The 13,632-nt window shown below is 40.0% G+C and overlaps 1 protein-coding gene across 1 annotated transcript in view; it reads left to right on the plus strand.

Moving 5' to 3' along the window:
- Window positions 1-13,632, plus strand: part of LOC134532643 (peptidyl-alpha-hydroxyglycine alpha-amidating lyase 2-like) — a 49,404-nt gene that overhangs the window by 11,838 nt on the left and 23,934 nt on the right. Inside the window, exons 2-3 of the mRNA XM_063369287.1 lie at window positions 414-608; window positions 4,716-4,870. Of these exons, the coding sequence (XP_063225357.1) occupies window positions 414-608; window positions 4,716-4,870 (350 nt within the window). The remainder of the gene's footprint in view (window positions 1-413; window positions 609-4,715; window positions 4,871-13,632) is intronic.

Consider the following 13,632-nt stretch of genomic DNA (forward strand, 5'->3'; position numbering starts at 1 on the left):
ATCATTTTAAATAGTGAAATCACATCCGCCATATCGAAAATCCGTTTTTTTTTAAATCCTACTTTTCATAGTTTCTTTCGTAGCTCTCCGCGACGAGTTGAGTTGAGTTGAGTCTAGTACGGTACATATTCAGAAGTACGACACGCGACCAGCGTAACGACAGATCCCCACGCGGGTAGCCTGCATTCATAACTTCTTCGGGTGAACCCTTACACCACATACAGAGTTCTGGTGACGTCACATGCGCCGCTGGGCTTGCTGGATGAACCGCGCGTCAAGCAGTCATTGTTGCGCGCAGACCTCGCTGTCTAATACTGGAGCCACGCAGAGCGGACTGCCACGCTGCTTGTCGAACGCTAAGGGATGTTGCCGCAGTAGAGCAGGTGTGTGGTTGTGGTTGCTACACGCTATAGAGCAGCCTCTTATCTGTGGGCGGGACGGAGGAGGTGCGAGCGAGTTGGCGGGTCGATAACTCCGCCTCTGACGTTGCGGCGCCACTATCGAGCGGCGAGTCGGCCGGACAGCAGCACAAGATGGCGGCGAGGCGCCTGCTGTGGGCCGCGACCTGCCTGCTGGGGGCGTGTTCCGGGGACCAGCGCCTTGTCCAGGTGAGTGTGTGGGCCCCAGGACTGCGAGGGGCTACTGTCCCCCGCGGCCTCTACTCGTGCTGCGTTACTATCTATGGGTCGTTTACACTCGCTCCGTAGACCAGTGTCGCCTCCCGACCTGCGCAAGCACGGGACTGATACATGGCAACAACTGTGACACCAGCTCTGCTGCTAATAAGGACGAGAATTTTACTTTTTTTCTAAGAGGAGGAAATCATTTCAGTATAGGTTATGGCTTTGAAGCGATGCTGTGTAGATAGCCTGGGCTCAATATTTCAGCAGATGAAACCTGTGTGTGCTGCTATCTACAAAAAAGAAAACGTAAATTTTAATGACATTTGACACTCATCAGCACTTCAAAGACATTGACAGATGTTATCCAACCATATGTTGGCGAAAATTAGATTCGTTCTCTAGATCCTCTTCAAGATGTAAACCCTCTAGGGGTATACTTGAAGAAATTAATTCTTGTAGATTCTTTAATTCAGAAAGTATTATGTTCTTCCTTTATCCTGATAAGTGTTGGGTTTTTCTTGGGTTTTAACTTTTTCTTCTATACTAATAATATATATATATACTATATATAAATAAATAATAATAATTTAAATGAATTCTTTATTTTTCTTCTTAGGAGTGAAACATAGGACTCCTCAATTCATAACATAACATAAAATAAAATATATATTTGTTTATATAGTTATAGATATGAATATGAATATGATTAAATAATTATGATTATACATAATAATAATAATCTTAAAACCTTCGAAAACTCCAAAGTTCATCTTCTAAATTCCTCTTCTTCTTAATCCTCTTCAGATTCATCTTTGCTTTCTTCTTCAGTTTCATGTCCATCTTGCAGTTTAGGGTTTCGAAGTTTCAAAGTTCCTCTTCTAAATTCCTCATTGACAGTAGATCGAATGCAAATTGACTATCAGGCTACATCGCATCATATAAGTATTTTTTTAAAATTAATTATATGGTCTACAGCTTACGCCAACGACCAAACTTAAACTCTTGATTGAAACTCTGTACTATAAATTTATAAATCCTAATATCTTCTTTCAAATTCACACCCACGCCTTAGGGCCGGTCTGCATACTACTGCACTTAGAAGGTCGGCGCACCATAGCAGGGGTACATAGTGTCTCTCAATTACTAAGTGAATGAATGACGGAAATGGCTCCACCGTCTGGGTGCCACTCTGTAAGTTTATTTACATTCCACTCGGTACTATAATATACTCTGTATTGGTATGTACTTATACAATTTTAATGCTCCACTGCGCAGCCACTCTGTTTTATAACTATGTGTTCTAATTGCGCGGTGGTCTCGAATTTATTTGCCACACATTCACTTACACATTTCTATAGTGTTAGTCTGAACGGAAATGATTGAATCCGTGAACAGTAAACAAGGTAAAAGTGCACTCAATATTAACCTTTATAGAGCAAGTATTAATTTGCGTGCAAAAAAAAGACACTTAGGAAAACTGACAACTTTATTTATATGTTTAAATACTCTGCACATGAACACTCGTGACACATTTTAAACGTAAACTATTCCATCACAGTCCTTGAAACAAAACATAAATTTATTAGGCCTAGATAGTTACCAATACGATAGGCACATAAAATATCAAGCATCTTTATTTTCAGGAATAAATAAATTCAAACAATTCAATATTGCAGCAAATTCGGCTAGATTGTTTCTCATGGTAAAATTATATTATTTACCAACAAACTCAGTTCAATAGAGCATTTAAAACGTCATCTTAGAACTTATGGCCTTGGAGACGTATATTTCACTCAAAATATTGTCTAGTTCAAAGCTTTAAGTATAATTTAAAACACTTTTAAAGCCACGGGGTACGCAACAAATCTCTTATTACTTCACAATCATTAATGGCTTGACTCTCCATCAAATAACCCATCCACAGTACTGAATCTTGGATGAAATTTGTAGTTACCAAAAAATTCCCGTGTACACAAGAAATGCTCTATTTTAAAATGCGACGAGCCTTCATCTTAACCTGATAAGTTTGTCCACTCGCCAATTGCACTTAAGTTCCTTTATTCGTTTTCAAACGGTAACTTACCTCTCTTTTATCAACTTGGCTAAAAATTCTTAACCAACAGAACTTCAGCTCTCTCCAAATGTTTAATCTACAAATAACACCTATTTATAGGCATTAACTTAGCACAGAAGAAAAATACGTCAGCTACAAATTTGCGTACACATAAACAGTAGGTACTTCAATGGGCGTTTGTTGCACAAGTTTAATAGATGTTTCTGCAGTGGGTAGTAAATTGGCACTGAAAAAATTAAGTTCTGGAACTGACAAAAGTTTCTCAATGATTGCGGTAATTTTTTTTTTTCCGCCGGGGGCCTAATAGTCATTTCAGACGACTCGTTTACCTTGTAAGATGATGAAGAGACGTGCACCATTAACTCAGTGCCATTGAGCAACATTGCAAGCCCAGTTTGCAAAAGAGTTTAGGAAGTTTGCAGTCCTCAAAGTCACGCACTGCCCGGCCGCCAAATACGTCCGATTGCATTAAAGCGCACATATTGGCTCATTTGGTTGGTACACACCCCCGCGCCGGCGCTTGTTGGTATTGGCCACTTCTACCATGACACCTTGAACCTCTGTAATGGAAAACATATGTCTTTGACCGCACGGCCATCGAGACATTTACCAGACTGAGAATTTTAAAAAAGGTTTATACAAATAAAACACATAATCGGACTTATATATTTTTTTAATGTAGGATTAATAGCGTCACTTGCGAGAGGGCGCTGCCGCCATATACATTTCCAGTACTTATCAGGAGCGCTAGTGCACACATCGTCGTCTATAGAGTGCTGCCGCCATCTTGTTTTCTTGTTGATACAAGGAGCGCTAGTGTCGTGTAGTACACACATCATCTGCTAAAGGGCTCTGCTGCCATATTAGTTTATCTTTACCCGCTATCGTGACGTCCGCCATCTTGTCAGCCGCCTTGGTGGCCAGGCATGTCTATTCCGTGGCCAGACACATTCAGTTTGTGGCAGTTAGGCATGCCAAGTTGGCGGTTAGGCACTTTCAGTTTGTGGCCAGCCACATCCAGTAAGTGGCCAGGCATTACCAATGTCAGGCCTTTTAGACCAGGCATCTCCGAAACATTAAGTAATCAGTCCTGAGTACAACTTTAACGATCCACAATCAACGAAAAGGAAGCACATTAAAAAAAAAAACACATTTAAAAGCACAGTCATAAAAGGAAGCACATTAAAAAAAAAGGAATCACATTTGGAAGCTCAATAAATAAAAGGAAGCACATTTGGAAACACATTTTAAAAAAGGAAACACATTTGGAAGCACAGTAAATTAAGTAAGCACACTTGGAAGCACAATAAAAAAGGAGGCCCTTTTGGAAGCACAATAAAAAAAGCTCATTTGGAAGCACAATCAAAAGGATAGAGATAAAAAATTGGTTGTCTGTAAAGTCAATTTACGGACGATAGTTTAACGTGACAACGTCATAGCAAAACATTGATGAAATGATTGCATACTTTTATGAATAAAATTGAATCATTTTTATTGAATTATCACTGTTTTGTATGGATACAAAGGAGTGAAATGAAATCTACAATTTAATTGATAAATTTACTTTTATTTGCACTCATTATTTCAAATATGTTTTTACTTTAACAAAGAAATTATTTTAACTATAACTTTTATACATGTTCGCTATTTAACTTCTTCCAATCTGTGTTATTCTGTTAAGGATATGACGACGATAGGAAAAGTAGGAAACGAATGGGAGTGTTTCAAGTTTAATGTGCCTCGAAAAAGTCAAATCGATGGTTGTTCCAATCGACTGGAAGAGAGATAGATGCGGCGCAAGCGTACAATGAGGGTAACGGGACACAGCGTAACGGGACAATGTGAGTAACGGGACACTTTTTCGTGCGTGCAGCCGGCATTCATCGATTTATTAGACGTTGTCACGTCAAAAATATGTGTGGCTTAAAGTTTGGAGAAATGTGTTCAAGAGGTTCGGAAAAAAATTTCAGACAACAATTTTAGGAAAAGAGAGCATCGGACGTGGTTGCGTGTTTTAGTATGAAGAAGACATCGCACCAGTTCCAGCCAGACCCCAACACGTGGAGGGCTGGCCCCGGGATCTGCCCCACCTGGGCGAGGTGAGCGGCGTGTCTGTCAACCCCGCCGGCCAGCCCGTCATCTTCCACCGCGGACCACGCGTGTGGGACGCCAGGTGAGCAGCCTTCCTCCGTCGCACCCCTGGGGCGACTGAAATGCTGACCCTTGGAAGGGCAGCCCTTCAGGATTTTTCTGACAGTAGTGTTTTTGAAAGGTTGTCTGAATTGTTGCCCCTTGGATGGGCAGCCCTTAGGATTTTTCTGACAGGGGTTAGTTTGTAAAGTGACAACCTAACATAACCTAACCTAACATAAACTAAACTAAACTAAAGTAAACTAGACTAGACTAAACTAGACTAGACTAGACTAGACTAGACAAGACAAGGCACTGTCAGAAAAATCCTGAAGGGCTGCCCATCCAAGGTGCAACAATTCAGACAACCTTTCAAAAACACTACTGTTAGAAAAATCCTCATGGGCTGCCCTTCCAGTCGCTGTACAAACAAACCATTTGCCAGAAAAATCCTGAAGGGCTGCCCTTCCAAGGGGCAACAATTCAGCTCCCCCGCATACCTCAAGGAAACATCTCCGGCAACCCTTCCGGCCAGCCCACAAAGCCCACAATCTTCAACCGTGGGCCACATGCGTGGGATTCCAGATGAATACTTTGCGCAACAATATAAATGTAATACATTTTTCCACCAACTTTCTGCATGACATAAGGTACTTGCACGACCAACCAAAAATTTTAAATTTAAATAACAAATCATTTTAAATTACTTAATATCAAATGCAGTAAATTTGCTAGACTTCGTTAATGTGACCATTGATGTTCGCGAAAGTTAGTGTACACGGCTGCAAGAATGCACACGTGGGTCCGCCATCTTCAACTCTTCGGCACGTGGCCATAGCAGTTTCTGCATGGATGCGCATTGGACTTTCAATCTGAGTAGTATAGGAATGTATGTCCGGCGGCTGGCTTCTGGCTGCGGTGCTGTGTGTCCTTTCCGCCATCTTGGATTTTGACATCACGGCGGCCATCTTGGACGAGCGTAACGTGACAATATGCGTAACGTGACACTTTTTCGTGCGTGCAGCCGGCGTAACGGGACACAGCGTAACGGGACACAGCGTAACGGGACATAACGTAACGGGACAAGTATATCATGGCGGCCATTTTGGATCCGACATTTTTATGACGTCATTGTGTTCTCGAAAATTCCGGCGATGTGTTTTCCGCCATTTTGAATCATGTCGTCACCGTTGCAATTTTCGTTACGGCAGCCATCTTTAACTTTTTTATTTATTATCCGATTTTAACGAATTTTTTTTTAAAATTTATAAAAAAATTAAATTAATAAAATTTTAATAAATTATTAATAAAAAATTACATAAACGACACGGAGCTCGGAGTCCTCGGTTCGAACCCGACAGAGGCAAAAAAAAATATAAAATGACGACCAATCCTTCCCCCACGGTGGATGCAAGCAGAATGACCCCCACCACTTATGTCAATGCACATATACCATCAGGTAGTATGACGTCATGTCCGTCATCTTGAAATTTGGACGCCATCTTGGAAATCCGTAATTTTTATGTTAGAAAATCGGGAAAAATTCCAAAATTCATCAAAAAATTAACGTAATAGAATTCTGATTGATTATATCGATGTTCGTCCTTGGTTCGAAACCGGTGAGGGCAAAAAATAAAAAAAAATCAGATCCTTCCTCCACAGAAGCCACCTACAGACTGACCTACCACCACCAATAACTAGGTATTTACCATCAGCTGGTATGACATCATGTCCGCCATCTTGTCTTTGTCCGCTGGAGGGAACCATCTTGTTTTCGTCTGCTAGAGTGTGCTGGAGTCATGTTAGTATAATGTTCTGTTCACCATAACTTTGACCTTGACCTTGGACTTTGACCTTGACCTTGAAATTTGACCTTGACCTTGAACTTTGACCTTGACCTTAAACTTTGACCTTGACCTTGAAAATTGACCTTAGCCTTTGACCTTGACCTTGAACTTTGACCTTGACCTTGAACTTTGACCTTGACCTTGAAATTTGACCTTGACCTTGAAATTTGACCTTGACCTTGATGTCCATCACGGATCCGTCATTTTATGTTCAGTACATGTTACCAGGAGCTGCCACATGCTAGTGGTCATTGCCACCATCATGTTTTCGTCTGCTGGAGGACTCCATATTGTGTGTACTCGTCTTACCATCATGATAATTTTTTAATAACATGCTACAGTGCAGTAATCATTTATTATTACTCAGGTGCCCGACATCTTGAAATTCGGCCGACATCTTGAAATCATGTAATTATTTAGTTAGAAATGCGGGAAAAATTCCAATAGTCTCCGTAAAAATCAATTATTAATTTACAAATTGAATCGATGGATCCCTGTCCACGGTTCGATTCTTGACCAGAGACAGTTGTAACTAATTATTAAATAAATGTTAGGTTCTGTTTTCCATAACCTTTCGCGGAGTTAATTAATCATTCACTCTACGAAAAAAAAACTCAAGTCAATATACCGGACCAACGAATTAAATCAGTGCCGATTAGCCTATTATGAAAGTCTAATTTTTCAATAATCTGAATAACATATAAACCGTTCATGTACAAAGCCACACATATAGATCAATTGTCTTCAGTCCATGAGACCGAGTCATGTCATTATCAGACGTATAGGCTAGTCATTTCAGGACCACATGACCTTCGTAATCCATCGTGACATTTTTATACATTCTAAAGGACCAAGTGACCTTGAAAAATATTTTAGTAACACCAAGAGGTGATAAACTAGTATATATTCAATCACTACATTTTGTACTACGTGCAATCAACAAAAAAGGAAGCACCAACAACGAAAAGGCAGCACCGACAACGAAAAGAAAGCACATTTGGAAGCACTGACAACGAAAAGGCAGCACCGACAACGAAAAGGAAGCACATTTGGAAGCACCGGCAAAGAAAAGGCAGCACCGCCAACGAAAAGGAAGCACATTTGGAAGCACCGACAAAGAAAAGACAGCACTGACAACGAAAAGGAAGCACATTTGGAAGCACCGTCAACGAAAAGGCAGCACCGACAACGAAAAGGAAGCACATTTGGAAGCACCGACAACGAAAAGGCAGCACCGACAACGAAAAGGAAGCACATTTGGAAGCACTGACAACGAAAAGGCAGCACCGACAACGAAAAGGAAGCACATTTGGAAGCACTGACAACGAAAAGGCAGCACCGACAACGAAAAGGAAGCACATTTGGAAGCACCGACAAAGAAAAGGCAGCACCGCCAACGAAAAGGAAGCACATTTGGAAGCACCGACAAAGAAAAGACAGCACTGACAACGAAAAGGAAGCACATTTGGAAGCACCGTCAACGAAAAGGCAGCACCGACAACGAAAAGGAAGCACATTTGGAAGCACTGACAACGAAAAGACAGCACCGACAACGAAAAGGCAGCACATTTGGAAGCACTGACAACGAAAAGTCAGCACAGGCATCGAAAAGGAAGCACATTTGGAAGCACCGACAACGAAAAGGCAGCACCGCCAACGAAAATGCAGCTCATTTGGAAGCACCGACATCGAAAAGGAAGCACCATCAACGAAAAGGCCGCACCATCAACGAAAAGGAAGCACATTTGGAAGCACAAGTTACGAGAACTTAGTCTTAGTTAGAAATCTGTATACAAGAAAAAAAAACATTAAATTTTTATAATTGCAATTATTTATTTCTTTACATTATACAAATACAAGTAAAACAAGCCATTATTATATGTAGCCAGCTTTCCTCAGTTCTTTGAGTATGATTGATATTTCTTTGATGCACGAATAATTTCCTGCACAAAGCGAGTCATGTAGAAGTCTTAGCCGGTCAACCAATATGTTTGGATCGTTCCATGAAGTGTAATCAGTCTCTTCTACCACCATCTTACTTGTTTGATTATTATAAATATTATTTTCTCTGGTGTCTTCCGTTTTAACTCCATCCTCAGGGTTACTTTCATTATCGAGACAATGATCATCACAAGCTTGATCCGATTTATTTAATATATCACGTTGTTTCCATCGTTTCGGTCTCAGGACACCACCACAGTCTTCGATCTTGCCTGCTTTAGTTGCTTCATCACAGTCTATACCTTTGTCAACAGCCGCAGAGTCACTGTAGCAATCACCGTAGAAGGCTTCATCTTCACCCAGATTACCGTAAGAATTCGATGTCGATGATGTCGAAGCGTCTTCATCGTCTTCATGCTTCCTTTTTAGGAGTCCATCATTTTTACAAAGTAGGAAAGATCTTTTTGAATTCGGCTGGAATGTATTCTCACTTTTTACGTTAAAGATTCTTCCATTGTCTTCATTCTTCCATAAATCATAATCGTCCTTCAATTTAAGTTCTTTGTCGAGATCGGAAGAACCGCGATCATAATCTTTCCCAAGACAAGGAAAATTATTGTCGTAATGCAGATCACTCTTTCTTAGTCTAGTAGAGCCATCGTTGTCCTCTAGCTTGTACACAGGCTTGACGTTACAAGTTCTGTCATGTCTTTTTAAGCTCTCTCTCCGCGTAAACGACTTGCTACATCGAACACAACTTATCATATTACGTAGTGGATTTTTATCACAGTCATTCTTCTCGTGTTGTCTTCCATTCTTTCTCAAGATAAATTCTTTGCTGCAAAACTTACACCTGTGTCCTTTCGTTACACCATCAGTCACCGAATCAGGATTCATATTAGTTACTGAGACTATGGTCAGATGCAAACTGAATTAATTAAATTAGATACATTACTTAAATATAATTTTTAATATTTCATCTGCAAGAATTAAGTTACATCATACAAAAGAAATTGTTACATGTGGTCTCGATTATTAGCATGTGATGTCGCCACGTGTTGTGTTGAGTCATAATTTATTTAGTTGTTTTATGTGGTATGCGGGAAGCTCACTAACGATCGCAAAACAAGGATGGCTTCGCTAGACATCTAGGAGAAGGAAGTTCATCTTACATGTTAGTGCTCCACGGATGTCTCATGACATATTATTTGACTGAGTAATGGTTGCTTAATTTTTATTTCCACCTGGTAAAAAAATTACAAGTGCTGATTTAGTAACAGATATTCTCGAATTAAATGTAACTCTAAATAACACGTCATGACTCATTAGGTAAAAAATCCGTCATGCAGAGAGCGGTTTCTCATAATAGACAGAAACACTTGAAGAATCCACAGGAATAATCAGGAGTTCATGGAGAAATCCATCATAATATTGAAAAAATAATAGGGAGCACACGGAGAAAACCATCACACGTTTCTTTGTTATCATATAAATACAGAAAAAATATTTAATAATAAAATAAATTAATAAAAAAATTTAAATTGAAAAAAAAATTAAATTGAAAGCAGGAATAATCAGGAGCACACGGAGAAAACCATCATAATATTGACATGGATAATCAGATGCACTCGGAGAAAACCACCACACGTTTTCTTTGATATCATAAAATTACAGGGAAAAATTTTTTTAAAAATAAATAAAAAAAATTCAAAAAAGGAAAAAATTACCAAAATACATAAATAGATTCTGCTAGCTTGTGAACTTCTCATTGTGTAACAAAGATAGAGTTCTAGTACAAGCCAGAATTTTATGTATTTTGGTAATTTTTTCCTTTTTTGAATTTTTTTTATTTATTTTTAAAAAAAATTTTCCCTGTAATTTTATGATATCAAAGAAAACGTGTGGTGGTTTTCTCCGAGTGCATCTGATTATCCATGTCAATATTATGATGGTTTTCTCCGTGTGCTCCTGATTATTCCTGCTTTCAATTTAATTTTTTTTTCAATTTAAATTTTTTTATTAATTTATTTTATTATTAAATATTTTTTCTGTATTTATATGATAACAAAGAAACGTGTGATGGTTTTCTCCGTGTGCTCCCTATTATTTTTTCAATATTATGATGGATTTCTCCATGAACTCCTGATTATTCCTGTGGATTCTTCAAGTGTTTCTGTCTATTATGAGAAACCGCTCTCTGCATGACGGATTTTTTACCTAATGAGTCATGACGTGTTATTTAGAGTTACATTTAATTCGAGAATATCTGTTACTAAATCAGCACTTGTAATTTTTTTACCAGGTGGAAATAAAAATTAAGCAACCATTACTCAGTCAAATAATATGTCATGAGACATCCGTGGAGCACTAACATGTAAGATGAACTTCCTTCTCCTAGATGTCTAGCGAAGCCATCCTTGTTTTGCGATCGTTAGTGAGCTTCCCGCATACCACATAAAACAACTAAATAAATTATGACTCAACACAACACGTGGCGACATCACATGCTAATAATCGAGACCACATGTAACAATTTCTTTTGTATGATGTAACTTAATTCTTGCAGATGAAATATTAAAAATTATATTTAAGTAATGTATCTAATTTAATTAATTCAGTTTGCATCTGACCATAGTCTCAGTAACTAATATGAATCCTGATTCGGTGACTGATGGTGTAACGAAAGGACACAGGTGTAAGTTTTGCAGCAAAGAATTTATCTTGAGAAAGAATGGAAGACAACACGAGAAGAATGACTGTGATAAAAATCCACTACGTAATATGATAAGTTGTGTTCGATGTAGCAAGTCGTTTACGCGGAGAGAGAGCTTAAAAAGACATGACAGAACTTGTAACGTCAAGCCTGTGTACAAGCTAGAGGACAACGATGGCTCTACTAGACTAAGAAAGAGTGATCTGCATTACGACAATAATTTTCCTTGTCTTGGGAGAGATTATGATCGCGGTTCTTCCGATCTCGACAAAGAACTTAAATTGAAGGACGATTATGATTTATGGAAGAATGAAGACAATGGAAGAATCTTTAACGTAAAAAGTGAGAATACATTCCAGCCGAATTCAAAAAGATCTTTCCTACTTTGTAAAAATGATGGACTCCTAAAAAGGAAGCATGAAGACGATGAAGACGCTTCGACATCATCGACATCGAATTCTTACGGTAATCTGGGTGAAGATGATGCCTTCTACGGTGATTGCTACAGTGACTCTGCGGCTGTTGACAAAGGTATAGACTGTGATGAAGCAACTAAAGCAGGCAAGATCGAAGACTGTGGTGGTGTCCTGAGACCGAAACGATGGAAACAACGTGATATATTAAATAAATCGGATCAAGCTTGTGATGATCATTGTCTCGATAATGAAAGTAACCCTGAGGATGGAGTTAAAACGGAAGACACCAGAGAAAATAATATTTATAATAATCAAACAAGTAAGATGGTGGTAGAAGAGACTGATTACACTTCATGGAACGATCCAAACATATTGGTTGACCGGCTAAGACTTCTACATGACTCGCTTTGTGCAGGAAATTATTCGTGCATCAAAGAAATATCAATCATACTCAAAGAACTGAGGAAAGCTGGCTACATATAATAATGGCTTGTTTTACTTGTATTTGTATAATGTAAAGAAATAAATAATTGCAATTATAAAAATTTAATGTTTTTTTTTCTTGTATACAGATTTCTAACTAAGACTAAGTTCTCGTAACTTGTGCTTCCAAATGTGCTTCCTTTTCGTTGATGGTGCGGCCTTTTCGTTGATGGTGCTTCCTTTTCGATGTCGGTGCTTCCAAATGAGCTGCATTTTCGTTGGCGGTGCTGCCTTTTCGTTGTCGGTGCTTCCAAATGTGCTTCCTTTTCGATGCCTGTGCTGCCTTTTCGTTGTCAGTGCTTCCAAATGTGCTGCCTTTTCGTTGTCGGTGCTGTCTTTTCGTTGTCAGTGCTTCCAAATGTGCTTCCTTTTCGTTGTCGGTGCTGCCTTTTCGTTGACGGTGCTTCCAAATGTGCTTCCTTTTCGTTGTCAGTGCTGTCTTTTCTTTGTCGGTGCTTCCAAATGTGCTTCCTTTTCGTTGGCGGTGCTGCCTTTTCTTTGTCGGTGCTTCCAAATGTGCTTCCTTTTCGTTGTCGGTGCTGCCTTTTCGTTGTCAGTGCTTCCAAATGTGCTTCCTTTTCGTTGTCGGTGCTGCCTTTTCGTTGTCAGTGCTTCCAAATGTGCTTCCTTTTCGTTGTCGGTGCTGCCTTTTCGTTGTCGGTGCTTCCAAATGTGCTTCCTTTTCGTTGTCGGTGCTGCCTTTTCGTTGACGGTGCTTCCAAATGTGCTTCCTTTTCGTTGTCAGTGCTGTCTTTTCTTTGTCGGTGCTTCCAAATGTGCTTCCTTTTCGTTGGCGGTGCTGCCTTTTCTTTGCCGGTGCTTCCAAATGTGCTTCCTTTTCGTTGTCGGTGCTGCCTTTTCGTTGTCAGTGCTTCCAAATGTGCTTTCTTTTCGTTGTCGGTGCTGCCTTTTCGTTGTTGGTGCTTCCTTTTTTGTTGATTGCACGTAGTACAAAATGTAGTGATTGAATATATACTAGTTTATCACCTTGACGTCCCTCGGCTTCAGGTCCCCGTTTTCCCGTTGAAATAAATGTCCTGTTATGCCCGTACTGCCCTCGTCGGAGAGGTGTGGGTCCAGGCCAACGTGGCCGGGACCGGGAAAGGCGGGACCTGGAGGGAGAGTGAAGTGATTGCGAGGAATGTTGGTAGGTTGTCGCAAGCAGAACACGGCATTAACGAATTTCACGAGCCGTCTTTTATTAACGCTTATAAAGTCCTGCCGCAGCCTGGCGGAACCGTCGCGGAACAAGTGCCCTACCACGGCGACACGGACTCCCTGATGACGGGGCGGTTCTCAAATACGTTTCGGCGCGAATCGTAAAGTTTATTAATGCTAGGCTGACCCAGTGAGAAAGGGCCCGAAGACGGAACGCTGTACATACGCGGCCCGTTACGTAATGTTC

Source organism: Bacillus rossius, chromosome 6 (assembly GCF_032445375.1).
Source record: "Bacillus rossius redtenbacheri isolate Brsri chromosome 6, Brsri_v3, whole genome shotgun sequence".
Taxonomy (NCBI): Eukaryota; Metazoa; Arthropoda; class Insecta; order Phasmatodea; family Bacillidae; genus Bacillus; species Bacillus rossius.